The sequence below is a fragment of the Chaetura pelagica genome, unplaced genomic scaffold, assembly GCF_000747805.2.
Source record: "Chaetura pelagica isolate M959 unplaced genomic scaffold, ChaPel_1.0 scaffold106, whole genome shotgun sequence".
Classification (NCBI taxonomy): Eukaryota; Metazoa; Chordata; class Aves; order Apodiformes; family Apodidae; genus Chaetura; species Chaetura pelagica.
This window is the reverse complement of record NW_009954222.1, coordinates 4,403,700-4,425,311: the sequence shown is the minus strand read 5'-3', so window position 1 is coordinate 4,425,311 and position 21,612 is coordinate 4,403,700. Positions and strand designations below refer to the sequence as shown.

At 39.8% G+C, this 21,612-nt stretch overlaps 1 protein-coding gene across 1 annotated transcript in view; it reads right to left on the bottom strand.

Moving 5' to 3' along the window:
• Positions 1 to 4,324: 4,324 nt before the first annotated feature.
• LMO7 (LIM domain 7) overlaps positions 4,325 to 21,612 on the bottom strand; it is a 92,111-nt gene continuing 74,823 nt past the window's right edge. The window contains exons 22-33 of the mRNA XM_010003497.1: positions 20,778 to 20,803; positions 20,360 to 20,464; positions 18,336 to 18,428; positions 16,574 to 16,971; positions 14,750 to 14,815; positions 14,380 to 14,445; positions 12,459 to 12,511; positions 9,333 to 9,552; positions 8,150 to 8,422; positions 6,683 to 6,791; positions 4,880 to 4,982; positions 4,325 to 4,368 (exon numbers count right to left, since the gene is read on the bottom strand). Coding sequence (XP_010001799.1) covers positions 4,325 to 4,368; positions 4,880 to 4,982; positions 6,683 to 6,791; positions 8,150 to 8,422; positions 9,333 to 9,552; positions 12,459 to 12,511; positions 14,380 to 14,445; positions 14,750 to 14,815; positions 16,574 to 16,971; positions 18,336 to 18,428; positions 20,360 to 20,464; positions 20,778 to 20,803 — 1,556 coding nt within the window. The remainder of the gene's footprint in view (positions 4,369 to 4,879; positions 4,983 to 6,682; positions 6,792 to 8,149; positions 8,423 to 9,332; positions 9,553 to 12,458; positions 12,512 to 14,379; positions 14,446 to 14,749; positions 14,816 to 16,573; positions 16,972 to 18,335; positions 18,429 to 20,359; positions 20,465 to 20,777; positions 20,804 to 21,612) is intronic.

Below are 21,612 nucleotides of genomic sequence, written 5' to 3'. Positions count from 1 at the left end.
ATCACTCCAGGCTGCAGGACACCATTCGAGCACCTCTAGTGGCACTGTGGGTTGCTGAGCTTTCTTCTTCCCTTCGTTTCTTCACCCCCAGGTGATTTCCACGCCCAAATGATTCACAGGGACAAGGTAACACAACTGGGCTTAAGATGCAAAACGTTGCAGGGCCATCCCTGACTTTTCCCACAGCTTTGCTGCATAACTCAACGCTGGGAGAAGGGAGATCACAGACAGGTGAGGATGAGTGGCTTTGAAGTTGAGAAACTTCGACATGTGACAAAAAAGTTCTGTCTCTCTCAGACAGCCCTATTTCAGGGCTGGTAATGGGGATTGTGGGGATATCCACCCTACCCACCAAGATACCATAAAAGAAAGCTGAAAAATGGACAGTGCGAAGAGGCATCCACAACATCTCCTTTAGGTATGAGTCTCAACCAACAGCCAGATCTGTACAGCACCTGCTTTGGGTTCCTACTCTGAAGAGTTTCTAGGGAAGCAATCTTTTTCTACACAGAGCAGCGAGGACACCAGGTTCCCAGAGGCCTGTGTGAGCAGGCAGTGTGGATATTCCTCCATAGTCTCTACTTGGGGCCTAGAGTCTTCACACCCCAGCATTCTCACCTATGGTCTACCATGCTGTTACTTACCACAGCAGTAGAAACCAACAGAAATAAATGCCTTTTCCAGTCCACTTTATAGGAGACACTTCAACTGAACACCAAAAGCTAAGGCCAAGTCACAAAGGTGGCTGAACAAGCAACTTCTGATGAGGCATTTTCAATTTTTATTTTTTAAAGGAAAATTTGAAAATAACATTTGGCACTTTGTAATTCAGCATTTATTAGCAAGAAATTCCTTCATGCAAGGCAGAACCCACCTGCCCAGGGGAAAGATCAATAAAGTAAAGCAAAGCAAAACAGGAGACAGGCAGAGGAGTTACAAGCAGGAGCAGTTAAAAGAGACCCAAGCAGATTAAGTTCTCCCACTACACCAAAACAGCATGATCATAGAATCATGATCTTCCCTTGCTGCCCCAGCTATTACAGCCACAACCTCTCTCCCCCATCTGCCAGCTCTCCTATGCATCCCTGAGATCCCCTGGGAGGAATCAGCATGCTAAGTAAGCTTCTTTGGCACCTTCACTGCAGCTCTTCATGGTGCCACGTGCAAGCTCGAACCCAGAACCCCACCACCCTCCTACACATCCCAGCTGTCCTCTTCTTCTGTTTCATCCACAAAATGCTCCCCCAAAATGCATCCTATGTTTTCCTTGCTTCTTCTATGACACGGACACAGAAGGGTACATAACTGGGCGTGAAAGGATTCAAAGAAGACACTGACCAAAGCAATTTGGGAGCACTTCTGAAAAACACAGAGCACTCATTCCAGCTGCATTTTCAGAAGGAGGAGAATCTAAACAAAAATATTTTCACCACCTCATTTCTAGCCACAGCAAAGTTTTGGGGAACTCCCAGTTGTTGAGCTTCAGGGATGAGTCTAAAGGATAAAGAACCCATCTCACCACTGGTGTTAAATGCTGAAAAGAAAGACCATGAGGAACCTGATGGGAGAACTATATACAAAATGTGAAGTCTAATGCAAAGGAAAAGACAAAAGCAAAACCTATTGCTCTTACACATATTTAGGTGGACATTTTAATCCTTTCATTAAAAATGTTTTCCCAAGATGAGACTCAAACACATTTACTCGGATAGAAAGAAAAAAACTTCTAATAAATGCAACATCAGAATTTTTATTTACAAATATACTGTAATTCAACAACCACTCTCCACTCAGTTTGTGGAGGAACAAGTGATAGTTAAATTTTCCAAATGGGAAAAGAGAGCTCTTCACCTTAAATGGATTCCACAGAATATTATGCCAACACCACTGAGCAAACAGATTATTCTTTGTATTTAAGTTTCAAAAAAAGCACAAAATTTTAGAAACCAGCATATGGAAAGCAAACATATTTGTGTGCATTTAAATGCAGCTTCATATTAATCTAGAGAATTCACTTTCAGGATATGTCAAAAATAAAGACAGCAATTGCAAATATATATTTATATTAACTATTTCTCTAATGCTCATTTCAAGAGCTTAGAAACAAAATACCCTCTTCATATACCATTGGAAAGTCAACTAGTTGATTATAAGCCTCAAAAATATTTTGAAGTTATTACTGAAAATATACTTATTCTCCCTTGCGCTCTCAGTACTTGAAGCTGAAAAAATGAAAGCATTTTCCCCAGATATTTCCTTGCTGCAATTACTTTCTTATAAATAAAAATAGTTATATGAAGAATACAATGCATTGCTATGAAGACTAGACAAGCAAGAGTTACTCTTAGAAAAAACACACATACACACAATATATATATTTATAGATCTACATCAGCAGCAATCACCTCTTCTTCTATCTGCAACAGTGTTTTCATATCTTCATTTGCTTCACATGGAGGTTGGTTGTCCAGCTGTTCAGAGATACAAAAGAAATTGGCATTTAAGTCTAGCTACCAAAGAACGTTAGAGACAGAAATGAAATTTCCAAGTTAAAAATTGTCAGATAATGATATTTCCAATACCTATTGAAAATGGTAACAGAAACTAAGGTACACATTCTGGATCTAGCAATCAGAATTTAATGAACAATACAAAATTGAGTTTAATCAAATTACAGCACTGCAAGTATTTCAGGCCAAGTAATATTCCACAGAACATGCACCTTACCAAGTTTTTAAGAATTTCTTTTAGTGTTACCACAGAGACAGGGGAACTGGTTTTCTAAATTTACACTTCACTAATAAAATTAAAACTTGCTAAATAACTGTACCAATATTAAAAAATAATGATTTTATCCTCTCTTAGCTTACATTTATGGATATCTGTCAATACACTGGTGGTTTTGCTATAAGTTTCCAAGTTTAAACTACAAAATTAACATTAAAATGTGCAAAAAATCGCACCGTATAATTACATAGTGAATATTAATAATCCTACAGTTTACTCAACCTTTTAGCCACTATGCTCATGTTCCATGCTAATGAATAATTAGCCAGGCTGATGTCAAATGCCAACTGCAAACAAAATAATCTGCATTACAGACCAGTGGTGTGCTGTCAGTACATTTTCACTACAGTAATCATATTTGCATTGTGCAAATAGCTGATTTCAATTACTAATAACTAATTCCAATGCTTTATTCTGTAGCTATAAGTTCTTACAACTCCTGATTTACTCGTATCTCCTACATTAATGTCTGGAGGTGCCCACTGGCCCAAGAACGTGCAGTCTGAAGGGAAGAGAATAGAACCATTTCTCACAAATCAACTCTGCTTCTGAAAGACACTGCTGTGACATTATGGGCTGTAAGGTCAAAGAGAGACTAAATAGCAATTTGTCCACGATAAATTTTTTGCTTCCATCACCAAATTCCTGAATACTGTCTTGCTAGGAAACAATAAAAACCAGATCTTCTTTATTGTTTTGTTTTGGTTTTTTTCAGTAACAAACTTAAACAACTGATTCAGCAATTTTACCCACTAAAAGTAAAGACAAAGCAAAAATAACACGAGCGGGCTCCAGATTGAACTTCCCACACATTTGAGTGCTTCAAATAAGAACACAGTCACTTTGGCATAGTCTCACCATCAAGCAGGAGATAAATTCTCCGAACATTAACTTGGAGAGATGTGACCCAGAGCTCTGGATCACCTCCAGATGGAAGGGGATGATTCCCTTCCTCCTCCTGCTGATTGCAGCAGCCCCCTCACATCTAACAGCAGCCTCTGCAAATGCACTACAAGCATCAAGGAGAGGTGGTAAGTTTCCTGGTTTTAGCTAGACACCACATAGTTATTTCTGTGTGGTGCAGACAGTTTTTCCTCTTCCTAGAAGCCAAAGAGAGCCTGAAAACAGCAACAGCATCAGATGCAGAGCTTCTCTTTTCCTGGACTTAGCTTCTCAGCCAGGAGATGCCCAAGTCCCGCTGATGCGTTGTAGCATGAGTATCCTGTTCCCTTCACTGCCTTCTGGTCCATCATGAGAAAAATGTACAGGGCCCATGGAGAAACACAGACATGTTTCCCAGGAATTGATTCAGAAATGCTTCCCCTTAGCTGAATTTTATCATTCTAAAGAATTTCATATTTGCTACAAGAAAACAGAGCCATATGAAACTTCCGAGACTTGTAACAATTAGGAGGTTGTCTACCATCCCTCTATGACAGCAGAAAAACAACACCACTATTCAAAGCCTTAACATCATGCTCCAGTAAAATCAGAATTCTGCAAAACATAATAAAGGAAAAAAATTATACTGCACCTTTTAATTAAGATCTGTAAGTAAATCAATTCCTCCTGAACTTGTACCTAAATGAATAACCAATCACAGACCTATAATTCAAATAACAGCAGCATTGCAAAAAGAAACCAGCATTTGTGCCACCTGCATAGGATAAACTAATAGCTTTTCAGGTATGTGTTAGATTTGAATTAAATACATATTCAGATTACTTTTTTCAAGAAATGTAACAGTCTTTCAAAAAGACTTCTCTGTTATCAAGACAGGCCTACTCAGCAATTGACAACTTCCTGACATCAGTTTCTCAGATCTGTGAAGAAAGCAGGATAACATCACGTTTTCTGCTTGAAGCTGCTTAATAATAACATGGTAAAATAAACCCCCAGCAAGGTGAAATTTAGGAATGACAACTCTACAAAATACAGAAACTGGCAATCAGACCTTGCTGAACCTATGCACTCATATACCAACATATAGCTAAATGTGAAAGGTATCAAGAGGCTCAGCTGTGCAAATACTTGAGGTTGTAAAGCACAGAGAAGAATGACAGTCATGTACACTACAGCTGGTCTGCCTTACTTTTAAATCTGATATAGCAGTCGTTGCAGAAGAGCTTGTTGTTTCGGATCCTGACTTCAGCTCCAGAGCGGGATCCCCCGAGGTCGCATCCACAGGCAACACACTGTATGACAGATGAATAATTAGCAACTCCTCACAAAAGATCAAGAAACTAGAATGCTGTTCAAAAGCAGCTTAGCTTAAGCTCAGCAAAGCTTGAACCATAAACCCACAATCACTAGAAGCAAATGTATAACAATTAGTTGATCAAAATGCAATCAACCCTGAGAAAGTATTTTAAGGCGATGACTGGACAATGAATAGCAGAGATACACCAGCTAAGCAAACGTAAAGCAGATGGTTCTTATGGATTAGTTCATTAAATATGATTTGAACTTCAGTGTCTCTGAAAACTTAACTGGCTCGACACAGAAAAAAAAAATGTTCTCTAGATGGCAACAGCAGTTTTTGGCACAGATCACTTGGTTGTGCTACTTGCAGATTTCCATGTGGCACTAAATGCTGCTTATGTCCTCAGCCCTTTGGCACTCAAAGCAGCAAATACTCAGGCACCTCCTGTTTCCTGGGTTTGCATCACAGAAACAAATTCTTATTTGGAAAGAAGGGGCCACTTTCGTTTTTCTTGAATAAACACATGAATAATGGGCTTGGTAGCTTTCATGCTAAGATTAAACTTCTGAACTATGGCGGCTGAACATGTCTTTGCTGTGAATATGAACCACCTCTGGAAGGAATGTAAACCAAAATATAACACTCTCTTTACTGAATTTACAGAGCAAAGTACTCAATTGACTACAGAAGGACAGATAGTTTGCCTGCTTAAATGAGTAATTAATCTTTTGGATGGCAATCTGTTCAACAGCTCATTAATCATCAGAAATCTGAAAAACAGAAATTTAGTACTCTCTTATCATGTAGGTTAGGAGGTGGACTCCCTTGCAGAGAATACACATTCTGCAGAAAGGGAATGATGACCAGTCCTCATAGATAACTCCTGTCCCTCGTGCTCAGGTAGGCAGGACCAGGAAGAACTTTGAGTCGATCCTTTGTTAGGTGACACAGAAGACAGGTGTTCTGAACCAGTCACAGATGTCACTTTTTTAAAGCCATGGAAGAAGAAACCAACAGCACCCCAAATCACAGTCTAAATCTTCATCTGGTTCTAGGACAGGGGAAGTAGGAGTGTTTTCCCATCTTTTCCTGACAGGCATTTATTCTTTCAGCCCCAAGCTGACTGAAAATCATGTAACCATGTCTCTGTGCTGAGTATGAGCTAATAACCTATCTTCTGACCATGGACAAGTAGCACTACACTGCTTCTGGTTTGGTGCTGGGTTTTTTCCTTACAAGTTGAATGCTGCCAAACACTCTTGCCTGTAAAACACCGCGTGAAGAGTGTCTGCTAGGATCAGTGTAGAAGTAATGGGTCATCTTAAATGATTCAACTGTCAGGGTCCAGGGCTGAGATCTGTTTATTTTTTTAAGGAGCCGGCTGCTCCAGGAGAAGTGGCTCACCACCTTCTCATCTTCTGCTATCTATTCGAAGAAGAAAGAACTTTGACCTCACAGTCAACATGCCCACCTGACTTGTCAAAGTTAGCTGTGGCATTTAAGAAATGCTTCTAGAGTTGAGTGCTAAATGCCTGCAGATAGGACTGCCTCATGGAAATATGCATGCACCACGCTGTCAAGAGTAGAAGGCAAAGCAGGTGATTAGTAGAGCCCCTGTGAGCATAACACTGAGTAGCCATGCGTGCTCCTGATTAGTTCCTGTTCCTTCATGATGTGACTCCCAGCTCTCACCTTAAAGCAATGTAAATGATAACAAAGACCAAGAGACTCAATGATCATGGCTGCTCCTTTGCCCAGAACGTTATTACAGTAGGAACAGATTTTCTTCCCACTGACTGACCTAAATATAGAATGAAAATCCTTAAAACCAGATTTAAAAGTTTTAAAAGACAAAGAAAACTTATCAAAGACTATTAGACTATTCGAGATTTAAAATAAAAATACACTGGTAAAAAGTGGAATTTTAGGCTGCTTGGGGAAAATAAACTGAAAATTCATATTATTTACAGTAGATTTGAAAGCTAGGGAAAGCTTAAGTCTTGTAAGTTAGACCAAAGTTACACAAGAACAAATGAAAAAATGGTCATATTCTTGGGAGATATTTCATTGTATAAAATACTTTCTACAAATAAACATGACCATTATATTGTTTAAATTTGGTGACAAAGAAAACAGGTTTTGAGCTCCTGTCTTATTCCTGGGGAATTATCCCAAAGGCTAAGTTTTAGTAAGCTCCCCTGCCAAGTACCACCATCTGCACCTTGTTAGATAACAGAAGACTAGTCCTGGACATATAATATTACATTCACTCATTGAATATAAACCATACAGAGGTCTGTTTCCACAGATCAACTAGGATGTAAGCAAATGGAAGTGTGAACAAAATATGCAAACATGGTTAAGAATGTTATTTTCTCACATTATAAGGAATGTAGGAGCCTAGCTCTAAAAAAACCCAACAAAACAAAAGGGTCAACTTATCACAAAGTACCTGAGAATGTAAGAGCCAGTGAAGCAGTGTTCAGACTGTTGCTACATAAAATACATGTAACTGCGTGGGGCTGATTCTCTATAGGTTTATCACAAGGTATTTTTAAAACGTTTCAATGTTTCAAGTATATCACAGAGCAGAATGTTCTACCCTACCACAACTAAATTCCATTTTTGCTTCAAAATATGTTGCAATTCTTGCTTTCTCGTCCCAGATTAAAATCAACATCCTACTCTGTAATTCTCCAGGGTCATGGGTTATGAGCATTCCTGAGTGCTCCTTGAGATGATATTGACCACATGCCAGGAGCAAGGGGAGGAGGAGAGACCCAGATGAGGGCCATAAAGTGTGGGTTTCAGGAATCTTTTGTTAAAACAAACCTAAGAAATGTCAGAAATGCCATCTGGAGTAGGCTTTTACTAATCATTTTGGTAACCAACACACAACTCGGAGAGTGCAGATTTAATATTCCTGTTCCATTGTTTTTTTAACCGATGTCAAGCAGCTATGAAAAACCTGGGAAATTTCCTGAATGACTGGAGCAGGGAGATAATACCAGCTGATACTGCCACCAGAAAACTCCAGGTACTCTTCAGACTTGTTAATCAATGTTACGGGCAAGAACATGGACCATTGCATGTACAAGATCCACCCTTTAGTGAGGCCTGACCTTTATAAACATTCCCAGCAGAAGGACACCTACTCACCTGCTGCGTGTCTGAGATCCTGGTTGGGAAGCAGAGAGGGGAGACTGAGCCCGGGGGGCTGCCTGGGACATGGAGGGGGTTCTTGCAGAGGTGGCTGCAGGAGCTGCTTTGCTGGAGGAAGGGCTGCACATGTAGGCTCGGTTTGAAGTGGACACTGGGCGACTGAAGTCTTGACTAGAGGACAGAGATGAGGAGGAGGCAGACTGGTTCAGCCATGAATGGTGCCTCCAAGAGCTCGTTCTTGAAGAATCCAGATTGTCCAAAGACTCGCCTCTGCAAGACAGGCACACGTACAAATGTAAATGGCAGTACAGCTGAAGCAGAGGAGCTACTAGATTCTCATTCTTTTTCAGAAGTAAACCATTATACTAGCATTTTTAAGAAATTCTAGCATTAATATGTTTGCTGATCACCCTGAGTAATATTCTTCACATACTGACTTAAAACATTTGAGCTGAAAATTATCCTTTGTGCCCAGTCCTAGTCTCATGGGAAAAAAGCAGGTGAGGCAGAAGAAAGGTGGCACTTAACCACCACAGCATAAAGGAAAAACACTCTTTGCTCCAACCTTATCAGGCTGAACTGTATCAAAATCCACTGTATAGCAACAGACCTCAGATACCAGCTTTGTTTTTGTTTTCTCCAAGGGATACCAGATCAAAATACCCATCCACCCAGACTGGATAGCATCGTCTAGGTACAAGGTGTTGGCCCAATAGTCAAATACTCTCCTGACTGATAACTCGGCTGTATTCTAAGTGACAAATCCAAGATTCATACATTACTTAAAGCAAGAAAAAAAATCCAAGCTTCTATGTAAAAAAAAAAATTAAAAAGTCCACTCCTTAGCCACAATAATAATGAATTTCTACAATAAATTGTCATGATGAAATTCTTAAGCACATCTGCCAATAACAAGGCACACTTATTGATTTCCATTGCTGGTATACCGACCAAGAAATAAGCAACTGAATTATTTACAGGTCACATCCACATTCTTTATTTGCAAAAGACATTTAATCTCAGCTGTAATACTGCTCCTTTCTTCTATCTATGCTGCTGTTCAGTTTACCTTACAGCATTTCACAGAGTCGATTTGTTTCTGTGCTCTGCAATACAAGCTGAAGTTCAGAGTAAGAAAACAAAAATATCTGACAAAGTTAATTTTTAATGTGATTCCTACCTCCTCATACTATTGCTGTACAGACTGATGGGCTCCTTATGTATACTGGAACTGCGCTGCCTAATCCAGCTGCTGTCAGTGTGTAGAGATGTTCTCTTCCTCATTTCCTGAAGGATCTGCTGTCTCTCCAACTCTGCTGCAGACAGGTTTTGCTCCTTCTGAGACTTCTTCTGCGAGTCACCCATGTTCCAGGACCTCTCTGAATACTTGCTCTGAGTACCTGTTTGGACAACATGGGCAAACTTCAGCTAGGCACCTTAAGGCACAGAAGCAGTTATCCTGTATCCTGTCCTCTGGCTATGAATCCAAAAGCAGTCATTCACTCACAAGTTTCTCAAGTTCTGTTTTACAGTGGGGTGACCAGTATCAAACTTGGCAAGACATCATTATTATTACAGTTTTTTCATTCACGTTTCCATTAATGTGGCCCTTTATGTGATGTTTAACTTAAATACAGGTAGGCATTTTCTGTCACTTCCCAAGTGTATATGCACATGTATATATGAACACACATATACACAGATGCATATTTAAAAGGGTATGACCTCTAAGTGCGACAATTTGGACTCTTCCTCCAGCATATGCAGAATATATTTTTGAACAGTGGGATACCTTCTTTCCCTTTGCGACTTCCTATTCTTTTTTTCTGTAAGTTGTCCCTGTTTTCAAGAGTTCTTTCCTTATTCAGGCCCTAAAAGCATTATTTTATCTTGCTTTATATGAATGTACATAGCTTTGAACAAGCTGGTTTAGTGGGAGGTGTCCCTGCCTATGCAAGGGGGTTGGAATTACATGATCTTTAAGGTCCCTTCCAATCCAAACCATTCTGTGATTCTACAATTCGATGAATATATATCAGGAGGGGTGGGAGTGGGGGAAGAGAGCAATCTTACAGCCTTTAAAATTTTGGAAGGGGAAACAAACAAGCCATCTTTCTCCTGTAAGTGTTGACATATTAGAAAGCAACAGTTTTTCCTTTTTTTTTTGCTAGATCCTGTAACTATTTTTTACAGTAAGACTAATTAACAAAATTATTCAGCAATAAGTCATTCAATTGAAATTTCAAGCCCTTTAAATACTGCTCTAACTCAGACTTGGTCTTGGTTTTATTGCTATAGATTACCATTATAAAATATTGTGGAAGTTTACTCATTCATTAGTTTCAATGACAAAGCTTTAATGCATGAAAGCATTGTTGTCAATCTGTAATATATCCTCTAATACAGCATTTACTTTTCATAGAATGACAGAATCACAGAATGTTAGGGGTTGGAAGGGACCTCTAGGAGATCATCGAGTCCAACCCCCTGCCAGAGCAGGATCACCTACAGCAGGTCACACAGAAAAGTATCCAGACAGGTGTTCTGGTTTGGTGGGTTTCTTGGTAGCAGGGGAAGAGCCCCAGGGTGGCTCTGGTAAGAAGCTGAGAAGCTCCCCCGGCTTCAAAAAACAGCCAAGGAGCCATTAGAGGGACAATAGATGCGCCTCAGTGATTGCAGAAGAGAAGAGCTGTGCTGGAGGAGGAAAGCGATGTTGGTGGTTGGTGAGGAAGAAGGGGAAGAAGGTGCCCAAGCAGAAGTTTCCCTGCAACCCATGGCAAGATGGCAACCGTGCCCCTGCACTTGTGGAGGAACGTGGGGGAACATTCCCTGAAGGTGCCAGGAGGGGTGAATTTGGCCAGTGGACTTGGATTTTGTGGCCAGAGGATTGGTTGCCAGTGGACTCTGATTGCGCAGCTTTGGAAGACCCTGGTGCCAGGGGAGTTTGTTCCCAAAGCAGCCCCTGACTCTGTGGGAAGCCCAGGCTGGAGCAGCTCTGGACCTCGTGGGAAGGACTCAGGAAGGAGAGGTTTGTGGAGGACTCTCTCCCATGGGAGGGACCCCGTGGGGAAGCAGGGCAGGACTGTAAGGAATCCTTCTTCCTGAGGAGGAAGGAGCAGCAGGAACCACCAGCCTGTGAACTGACTCTAAACCCCATCCCCTGTCCTCCTGTGCTGCTGGGGGGAAGGAGGGAGAGAAATCGGGTACAAAGTGATTGGGGCCCCGGGAAGAAGGGAGGGTGGGGTAACATGTGCAAGCCCCGCTCTTTGTACGTCTGTGTCCAGTGCATGTGATGATAAGTGTGAAATGAAATTATTTTTTTCCCCAAATTTTGCCCAGGACCCTAATCGGTGAAGAACCCTCCTTGTCCTTTGTCTCAACCCATGAGCTTTGTCCCCCTCATCCCAGAGTGTGTGTGTGTGGGAGCTGAGTGAGCGGCCATGGGGCTGCTCCTTTGTTGTTGTGTTGTCCCAAACTATGACATTAATGGCGAGCCAGCCAGGAGGGAGAGACAAGGAACTATGACAACAGGTTTTAAAAATTCTCCAGAGAAAGAGACTCCACAACCTCTCCGGGCAGCCTGTTCCAGTGCTCCATCCCCCTCACAGTAGAGAAGTTTCTCGTCACATTGAGGCTGAACTTCCTGTGTTCTAGCTTAAATTATTACTTCCGATTACTCTGTGTTTACTTCTGATTACTTTTTAAATTCATGTTTTAGACACAGGAATAGCTTTCAGGCATTTTCTGTTGTGACATATTTATACATGTTTTTTCTGTTTTACACATATTCTTTAAACATGCAGTAATGTAACTGAAGGTCAATTCAAGAAAGTCCAGAAGACAAGCCACTTAGTATCAAGAGCTGACTTCTACCTGTGTTAGTCCTACACTAACAGGAATTAAAAAGAGCAAATAGCTGTATTAAATACATTAGCATCTTGGTATATGTAGCTTTTTTTACCGAGAGAGTCAACACATCAAGAACACATAGATCTTTGGTTATATACATATACAAGTGGTTTAATTTCATAAACATCAGTCATGTAAAATTACAAATGGATCTTAAATGCTCAAATCAATTCTAAGCACATCAAGAGAGCAGTTAATGATGTTTGTCTTAGCCTTATATGTTACTGTATAAATTACCTCTCACTAGTAAAACTACACTAAATAGTGGTATGGTATTAATTTGCTTTTTGATAGCTGCATTGTAACTCACTTTGACAATTACTTCTCTTAGGATGACTAGGTCTGGTACACCTTTTAAAAAAAATATTTAAAATAATGGAAATTTAATGGCACTCACCATTTTTGATTGTGTTGAATTCATTCAGTTCTGAAGTAGACTTGGACTTATTCCTAAAGATACAGAAAACATTCATTTCTCTATCTCAATTAGGAGACCTTGTCAGGGACATAAATCTTACCATGCAGACCACAGACACACAGCCCCTTTTTCCAGCATCCCTCCCATCAACAACTGATGCTGTACTTAAAAAAAGAGGCAAAAAAACCCAAACAAAACCCAACAGGATACTAAGGGGAAAAAATAAATCAATATTTAGATGTCAATAGGTAATCACAGATTAAATGTTAAATTGTGTGTTGAAAGTTCTCAGTCCTTCAGGTATAAGGAACCAATAATTGTATTTACTTCAACAAAAACAACTAAAAACCAAAGTCCTCTCCTGTGGAAGCTACAGTCAGACAGTCAAACAAGTGGTAACCTTCAAAGCAGGTTAGAAAAGATTTAACTTAATGAGAAACTTAAATCTTACTTCAGCACCACTACTAGAGAGCAAAACACCTTTTCAAAAACACACAGATTGCTCTTGGGAAATTTATTATTCACTGCTTATACATAGCAGCATAATTTTTTAATGAATTTTGGCCAAGAAGTGTCATTCCATATACAGGAAGACAAATGGTAAAAAGCGGGTTTTCTGGCAGCACAGAGCAGAAACTTCAGGAACACCTCTGTGCTGTATTATTAGTCTCATGTAATACAGCCAGTTTCTTTGTTTAAAAAAGTTTGGAAAAGAACATAAACCCTTTGCTAGGGCACAAATCAAAGCTGATATAGCAATGTTTACACATATGGCTTTGGCTGTATAAGTGTTTTGTGAGTTTTTGAGAGTGCTGTTCTTTGTCTATACATAAATGATGCATAAACTGCCTCACATTTCATGATCCCCCAAGTTCTGCTTGTCTGTTCTATGGTGCAGACTTAATTTGTTTTCTCTTTGAGAAAATGCAGCAACTTCATAGTTGCTTGCAGTAAACAGAAGCTCCAAAGATCAGGTTAGCCACACCTGGGATGCTTTTAGTATCCTCCTCACATATATATCCATGATCTAACTATCTAGTGCAGGCACTTTCTGAAGCTGGATTTGGATCTTCCATTAGTAAGAGATCCTTTAGTTGTACTCTGTAAGTTTTGTGGTTCTTCTTACTATAAAAAAAAAAGGTATGCTCATTCCAACTAGAAGAGCTGATTAAATACACAGTAGAAGTGATCTTTTGGAACTATGAGATGTCATTTAAGACAAAGGCTTGATACTAACTTTCTGGATTTAGGCTATTTCAGCATTTTTTAACTATCACCCAGTTATTAAAAGGGAGAAGAAAAAGCTGTCTATTTAAAGAGCCCAAATCTGCAGCAGCTAATATATCCAATTGAAATAAGAACAAAACAAACCAAAAGACAATAAAATGCCCAAACAAGCCATCAATCATAACAAAATAGAAAATAGCCAAGGCAACAGAGTATAACTTAACAAGTGGAATATCTATCTTCCTGATAAATATGCTTGCTGCTGCTTCTCACTACCCCCTCCCTGTTTACTCTCTTTTAAGTTGCACAACCGTGATTGGGATGACTGCACTTTAGTTTGTGCAGCATGGTATGACACAACCACAATATTATTTGAAATTGTCTTCCAGCCAGATTAAGTCTAGTAACACCCACATATTTACTTCTTTCTAGTTCTGCTTCTCCCAGTAAAAGCCTACTGACTAGCTGTTGCTTACAGCATAGCATATAATTTTCCCAAAATTTGGCTGCTTTTTTTCTCAATAGGAAAACATGCCATAAAACCTGAAAAACACTGCAGCAACATAAAGGATACACTTAGTTGCCATGGGTAAAAATTACCTGGAGTTTGAAAGCTTTCTGACACAGAAACAGTGATGTTACAGTCTATGTTGAGATTCAGTACCATACATACCTGTCAGCAAATGACTGGCCAGGTTGCTCCTCAGTGGTTTTGGAAACTTCGTAACGCTCATAGTGCCTATAAAAAGAAAAAAATATAAGGTCATACACAGAAAAAGACATATGTATACACAAATACTTCCTACTAAAAGTATTCAACTCAGATCCTTAGAGAAAAACAAACCAAAACCAACAAAACCAGTTAAAGATCTAAGGAGACTTAATTTAATCAGTCAGAAACATAGCTAAAATAAAAGGCAGAGAAAGAAAGGTTGTCAGAAAAACTAACAGAAATTACATTTCTGTAAGTGACAAGGAATCCAAACCTGAGCATGCCAAAATGGTTAATACTTATTGCTGAAGATGTTTCCATCTCTTATTACCTGTCAATGAGAGGATGGCCAGCTCGATCCTCTATTGTTTTAGACACTTCATAGCGCTCATAATGTCTAGAGGCAAAATACAGTCAAAAGAAAATATGTATTAAACAACAAAACCTTCTTCTAGAAACTGAACTTAAGTGTACCTAAAGAAAAATCAGGAAGTTCAGATGTGTAATAAACATGAAAATTCATGAGAAAAAGACCTCAAAAACTTTTTAGGATGCTGCAAAAATTAGAAGTATCAGTGTGATTATCCCATCTGTTTCCAAGCCAAGAGGTAAGCTTTGTCCAAACATGGCAGTTCTCTAAAAGTTACATGTATATTCTAGCAAATTGTGTAGGTGCAGTTGATAATCCATAGAGAAGCACTCACTAACTGCCACAGACAATGCTCTTCCAGCTGCCTGTCCCCAGCCCCAGTGCTCTTTGCAGCAAGTGTCATGCCTTCGCAGATGTTTATATAACATTTCAGATTTCAAGTCATATCTTTGGAGACCATCGTAAAACAAACATTTAACACTAGGTATTTTTAATCCCAGTTTCACTGAACTTTACTACTAAGCAAAGCCACCCTAGTTTAGCAAAACACATCCTTTGGCAGAAGCAATTGAATCCCCTGAGACTAAAGCATGTATCAAGGATTTAGATATGCAGATACTGCGGCAGCTTAAGAAGTTACCACACAACGTCCTATTATCTTGCAAGTGGGGCAAGCTAAGACCATAGAGATACCCTGGCTCAGCTGCCAAGAAGAACCTGTTTAGCCATTGTAACAACTCTGCCTCTGCTTTGCTCAGAAGGCATCTCAAGCAGCTGTCATTTACGAGATAAAGTAACTCCAGGTTTTACAACCTCCCCTGCAAATACATGCAACTTTATACTAATATTTTCTTCTCTTAGGACTTAACTTGATACCATGCGTTATCTTCAGTCATCTTACTACTTATATAAGAGGAAAATCCTCAAAAGAAAGAGCAAAGCTAATCACACACAAGGCACTAACCTAAATGCACAAGAAATAAGGGAAAGTTACTGTTTAAATCTGTTTCAGACATATTAATCTCCCATGATGCCTGTAACGGTAGTCTGAAAACTTCTGGGCAAGAACATTCACTTCTAAATTAAGTGTAGTTGGGGATAGGGTTTTTTTTGGGTTTTGTTGTTGCTGTTTTTTAAAACAATCTGCTGAAGAAGGGAATGGAAGAAACTTTTCCATGCTCTAGAATACATATAGCCACAGGGTGCGCTTCTAACTATGATATGGTATCTAACCAGGCTACAATATCTAAGCCAGTATCTGTTCACGCATTTACCATGATACCCCTCATGTACAAATTAACCCAGTGGTGCAATTAAACATTATTGTTACACTGTGGAAACTAAAACAAGACAGGAGTCTGGAAAATCAGCCACACATTTGTTGGAAAAGAATTAACTTGGTATTTCTTCTGAAAGCACTGTGTGCTGAGGCACTCGCTCTCAATTTACAAGCTTATGAAGGGTTCTTGCAAAATCTTCACACTAAGGGCTGCAGGTCATCTTTGATTTGGCTGCAATTATGGTATTTACACTTCCTATTTAAAAAAGGAGCTGAAGTGGTTTAAAAGAACACTTGATTCATGGGGAAAGACTGTCTCACGCCTGATTCTTCTACCTTTATAGAGAAAGGCTATCCTGCGGTATCTTGCAGTGCTCAATCAATCTACAGGTTGGCCTTACATTAATACACTTATATATTCAGGACACATACACACGCCCTTTAGAAATGTATTTGAATTTTTGATGCAGAAAGAAGAGGGAGTACGCCCCACCATTAGCACACACCTCTCGTACACAGGTATCTCCACAGGCACTTCTCTGTGCCTTTCAGCCTGTCGCCTCTGCTCTTCCATCTCTGCCTGCCTCCTCTGCTCCTCCAACTCTGCCTGCCGCCTCTGCTCCTCAGCATATTGCTGTTCCCTCTCTTTACGTTGCCTCTCAAGCTCCAGTTCTTGGAGTTCCCTTTCTTGTTCTAAGCGCAGGGCTGCTTCTTCCTGGATCCTCCGTTCCTCCTGGAGCCTCCTCCTCTCCTCTTCCTCGCCCAGCATGCGTCCTGCCAGCTCACTTCCTCCATCTCCTTCTGCTTCCTCAGGAGTACTTGCTTCAGGGCTTGCTCTCCAGCTGGACATAGATGGAGCCCGTGCAGGAACAGACGTTGTGTTTAAGGTTAGAACAGTTTGCTCCTGCAGCAAAGAAAATAATAAATAAATAAACAGGTTCAGGAGCTGTTTTTTAAACAGGCTGCTCACTCTGAAAAAAGTTCATTTATTTTATGAGGGAAGGTCGTGTAAAAAGCACCCCAAATACTTGCAGTGCAAGACCCAGGGTGCATTTTGGCTTCATGCTGTGAGTGCCTGCTGGCACATTCTCCTAATGCAAGAGCTTCATTCCGTACGGCAGCCTCAGCGAGTGCCACGGGCAGCACAGCCACAACTATGTGAAACATGCTGCTTTCTGAAGTATCACTTACATTTTAAGCCATCTCATCCCCACTTAAATACCCATGGAAAAACAAACTCTTCCATGATACCCAGCATTTCTCCCTATTGTTTTGACTTAGAAACCTGAGACGTACCTAAGGAAGCACACACTAAGATCCACACTACACACATACATCAGACAAATGAATTTCACATAAATCATCATGAAGGAAACCTCCATCCTCCTCCTTTCTCCTACCACTTGAAAGTCAAAACTCAGGTCTACCACCCTGTGACTTTTCCTCAAATATGAGAAAAGGTCAAAAGATGTTTTAATTACAGAGAACAAATACTGTTTGTCAATTAAGGACTGCTCCATCTAAACTTCTAATAATAATTTTTAAAAATTGCATACATTCTGGTAAAGCAAAGTCCTCTAACAGCACAAAGAGCTTTCTTATTCAAGTCCTAACCCTTATAGTCTGCTTGTTTGTGACTACAGAAATACAAGTGATCTAGCTAGAATTCCTGACACAGCACTCATATAGCAATAGACAAGAGATATCTCGGACACCTCCCACACTCAGGAAAAAACCTGTTAACCTTTCCATAAGCAACAGCCACAGAAGTTGGCATCTACAGATGCCACACACATTCAATATTTTGAAATATATTATAGCAACCATGAAGTTGATTTGATGTGTAAATTTAGTTACACCCAGTTCATCCTAACAAGCCAGGCACTTATGAACCTGCCTATTGATGATGTATTGAAGCAAAAATCCAACAAGTAACATTAGGTAAATATACAACAAAGGTGACATTTCATTCTGGTCACAATAAATCATATCTGCTGTATCTTTTTGCCAACTTAGTTCTGGTGTTAATTACCTAACTGATCCATAGAGAAAACTGTCATTCAACGGGACTCAAAACATCCCATTTGCCCTTTCCTTCCCATTTTTGTAGCATCTTTCTACTAAGTCACAGACAATGATTTATTTTCCAAAATGAGAAGGTAAATGACATCACAAGCTAAGTTATTTGGCTGCTTGCATGCTTCTACTATTAGGGAAAAAAGCCACTATGAAACTAACAGTCAGGGTGAAGCCATATTGATAGCCTACCTCAACAAAATACTTGGAGCTCTCTTTTTCTGCTTCTTGCTTAGCTCGTAGCCACTCTTCCCTCAGCTTTTCTTGCTCCCTTTGGTATTTTTCCTGTTAGATCATATTGAAGTCAAACACACAAATAAGAAACGTGATATGTTATTAGTTGCATTAAAATGTACTACTGTCATTCAAAGCATTTTGTAACAGATCAGGGTGGTAACACGATGTTTGAGCCCCACTAGGAGAGCAGTTCTGCCACAAATGAAAGAAATCCTGGCTCAAATATAATCAAAAGGAGTTCTGCAACTGATTTCAAGAGAATCCAGGCTCATTACACACCAAGTCTCATAACTGATCTCACATCTGTTAACATTCCTCATCTTACAGTTTAGCTCCCATTTGAACAAAAATCAGCTATCTAAAGGTATTTCTTGGGAGATGGCATGATTATATTTAACTTGGAATTGTGCACATTGTTACTGTGAAAATAAAGTGATCACTAAGTGAAATTTGAGGCAGTAATTTGGTTTCAGCAAGAACTCTTGGTCTTTTGGAATGTTATCTAAACAAAAAAACAATTTCTGGGCCTCCAAATTTGTCCTATGACTGGATTTGGTATGAATTCAACATAATGTCTTAAGACATTACTCAAGGCACACAATAAAAGTTTTGGTGGTTTTGTCAGTCACCACTTAGCATCTTGGGAAAAGCAAAATATTTAATTATGTCAAAAGTATTATTTCTAAGATGCAGACTTGCTTCCTTTCTCTGTTATTTGAAAATTCATTACTGGAATCATGGGGAAGAGAAAGAACATCATTACTCTGGCCCAATTTACTAGTTCAGGCCTAAAAGAGGAGAAGCAAAGAGAAGAAAAATTAAGGCAGGGGGCTAAGACTGCTTTCAAGAAAGGGGAGCCAAGGTTTACATTCTTTAAAGCCATCTCTTCAGGCACCAAATGGAGCACTCAAACCATAACAGAGACCACAAATATGTTTAGGAAGGCACAGCTCTTGCTTTACAGAGTTGGTAAGTAAATTAAAAAGAATAAAAATGGCAAAGATAAAAAACTCAAAAAGCAACAGCTGCGAAGCTGTACTTGGACATCACAGTTTTCTGTTGAATGCACCAAACTTACCAAGATGGCTTGTGCAGAGTAAATAATGACCACTGACTCCTCTCCTAGCCAACAGAATTTAGACAACTAACTTTAATTTGATTTGCAGATATGTCTGGTTGGATGTGGCTGAATGTGCTTATGCTTCACCAAGCTGAGATCTTTACAGAGACGTGTTCTTGTTTTTGCGCTATTCTAAGATGGCAAACATTGCTCCTTCACTCTGCAACGCTTTCCTCCCTTTCTAGCAACTGGCTATCAAGCTGGTTTCACGTATGTTCAGCCTCCTGACTCTCAGAGGTCGTGGGAACCAGGTTGAATCCAATTGATGAGCTGATTGCTGAATGACAGGATGCCAGCAGGCATCTAACCATGGCACTGGCTGCTGCCTCCTCTTCATCTCTGAATATATGGCATTATTACTAATTGAAGGTAAAACTCATTCCAGAGACAATTTTCTCAACAGGGAAAAACCTAACTAATTCAAAAGTGAAGACTGCTGCCTCTTAGGTTTTTGCTATGCCTTTGAATTCTGCTGCCCGTAAGAGCACACCAGCTTTGTGATGGCTGAGCCAGATTAGATAGGGCTTGGAACAATCTAGTATAGTGGGAGGTGTCCCTGCCCATGGAAGAGGGGTTGGAACTAGATGATCTTTAAGGTCCCTTCCAACCCAAATAATTCTGTGATTCTGGCTGTAGTGAATGCACAGTCCGGGTCTGATTTCAGGAAGGTCACTAATGTATTGTCCTCTTTCTGCTCAGTAATTGCTAGCACGTGTAACTGTGCAGCTCAGCACACATATCAGAAAGTCCTCTTAGGCCGTCAGTAAGAAGAGCTGCAGAAGTCACTTACTACTTTTCTTTCTTAACAGTTGCTGCAGCCAAGTGATTGCCAGACTATGATTATGGAGATCAATTATACCTGCAATAAACGGTCCTGCTCCTTTTGCCATTTTTCCTGTCGTTTTCGTTCTTCCTCTTGATCCCAAACCCGACGACTAGGAGCAGTAATAGATGGGACTGGGAGCTAATATAGCAGAGAAAGGAAATAATTATTATCTTCTTCCATGTAGTCAACACTTTACATTTTAAAACTTTTTGTGTTTGTTTTAAATGAGAAATAGAAGCCATTACAAACACTACAGCTTTTTAGTGACAAGGACCTGAATTAGCCTTTTCTTGAAAGGGCTGGAAAGTAACCATTAAATGTTAGAAAGCCTTAGTTAGTGTTCTTGGATTTGATAACAATTTAAAGCGGTATAAAAAGCAATAGAAAGCAGTGGGCTGCTTGAAAAGATGAGGCTTATACAACTAATTAATAGTTTCTAGCTAGTACTTACATCAGGCATTGCAGGCTCTGGGCCTCCTGTGAGATTCGAAAGACAAAAAACCAGAAATCATTAGAACCATAGATACTCACAACTGCAAGACTTGTGTAAATGTGGAAACTCTGAGCTTCAGAATAATTTTTGCTTCCTTAGTAAGCCATGCTTGCATTTTGCCCTACTGAACTTACTTGAGGTAAGGATTCATTAGGTGCTTTCAACTAATGTGTGCAACTGTTTAAAAGCTTTACATGCTTACAAGTGCCATCAGCAACTGCTTGAATCAGCAGCACATCTCCCACTGTGGCAACACAGAGGTTCTTTGCTACAGCTTTCTTATTATTATTCTGAAACCCAACTGTTCAGCATAACCGATACTCAGAACACTGCTCCAGGCTAGGGCAGCTACTCACCTGCTGCCCTTGACATGAATTAAGAGCAACAGCCATCCACAGGCAACTTCTCTACCACAAAATATTTTCCCTTTAGAACTGGCCTCTTCACCTACTCCCAAAAGCACACTTGAGTTTATTGAGCTTAATGCCACTCACCCCACAACTTGTGCTGTTTGAGGCTGTTAGGCTTGGTCTTAGCGTGTGCCAAGATGTGTCAAAAGGAGACAGATATTATGCTAATAAATTACAAGTTTAGAAAACGTGGAGGAGCACAAGTTTAAGTACAATCCTTTCCCAAGCCTCATCTTTTTTATGTTGCTGTTGCTAGTGTACTTGATCCTTAGCTGTCCAAATTTCAGTTAAAAAAATGCAAAGAAGCCAGATGCCCTAACAGTTTTGTAAAGTACATTCAGATTAAGTGCAGAAAAGGTCAAATTTGGAATATTAAAAACATC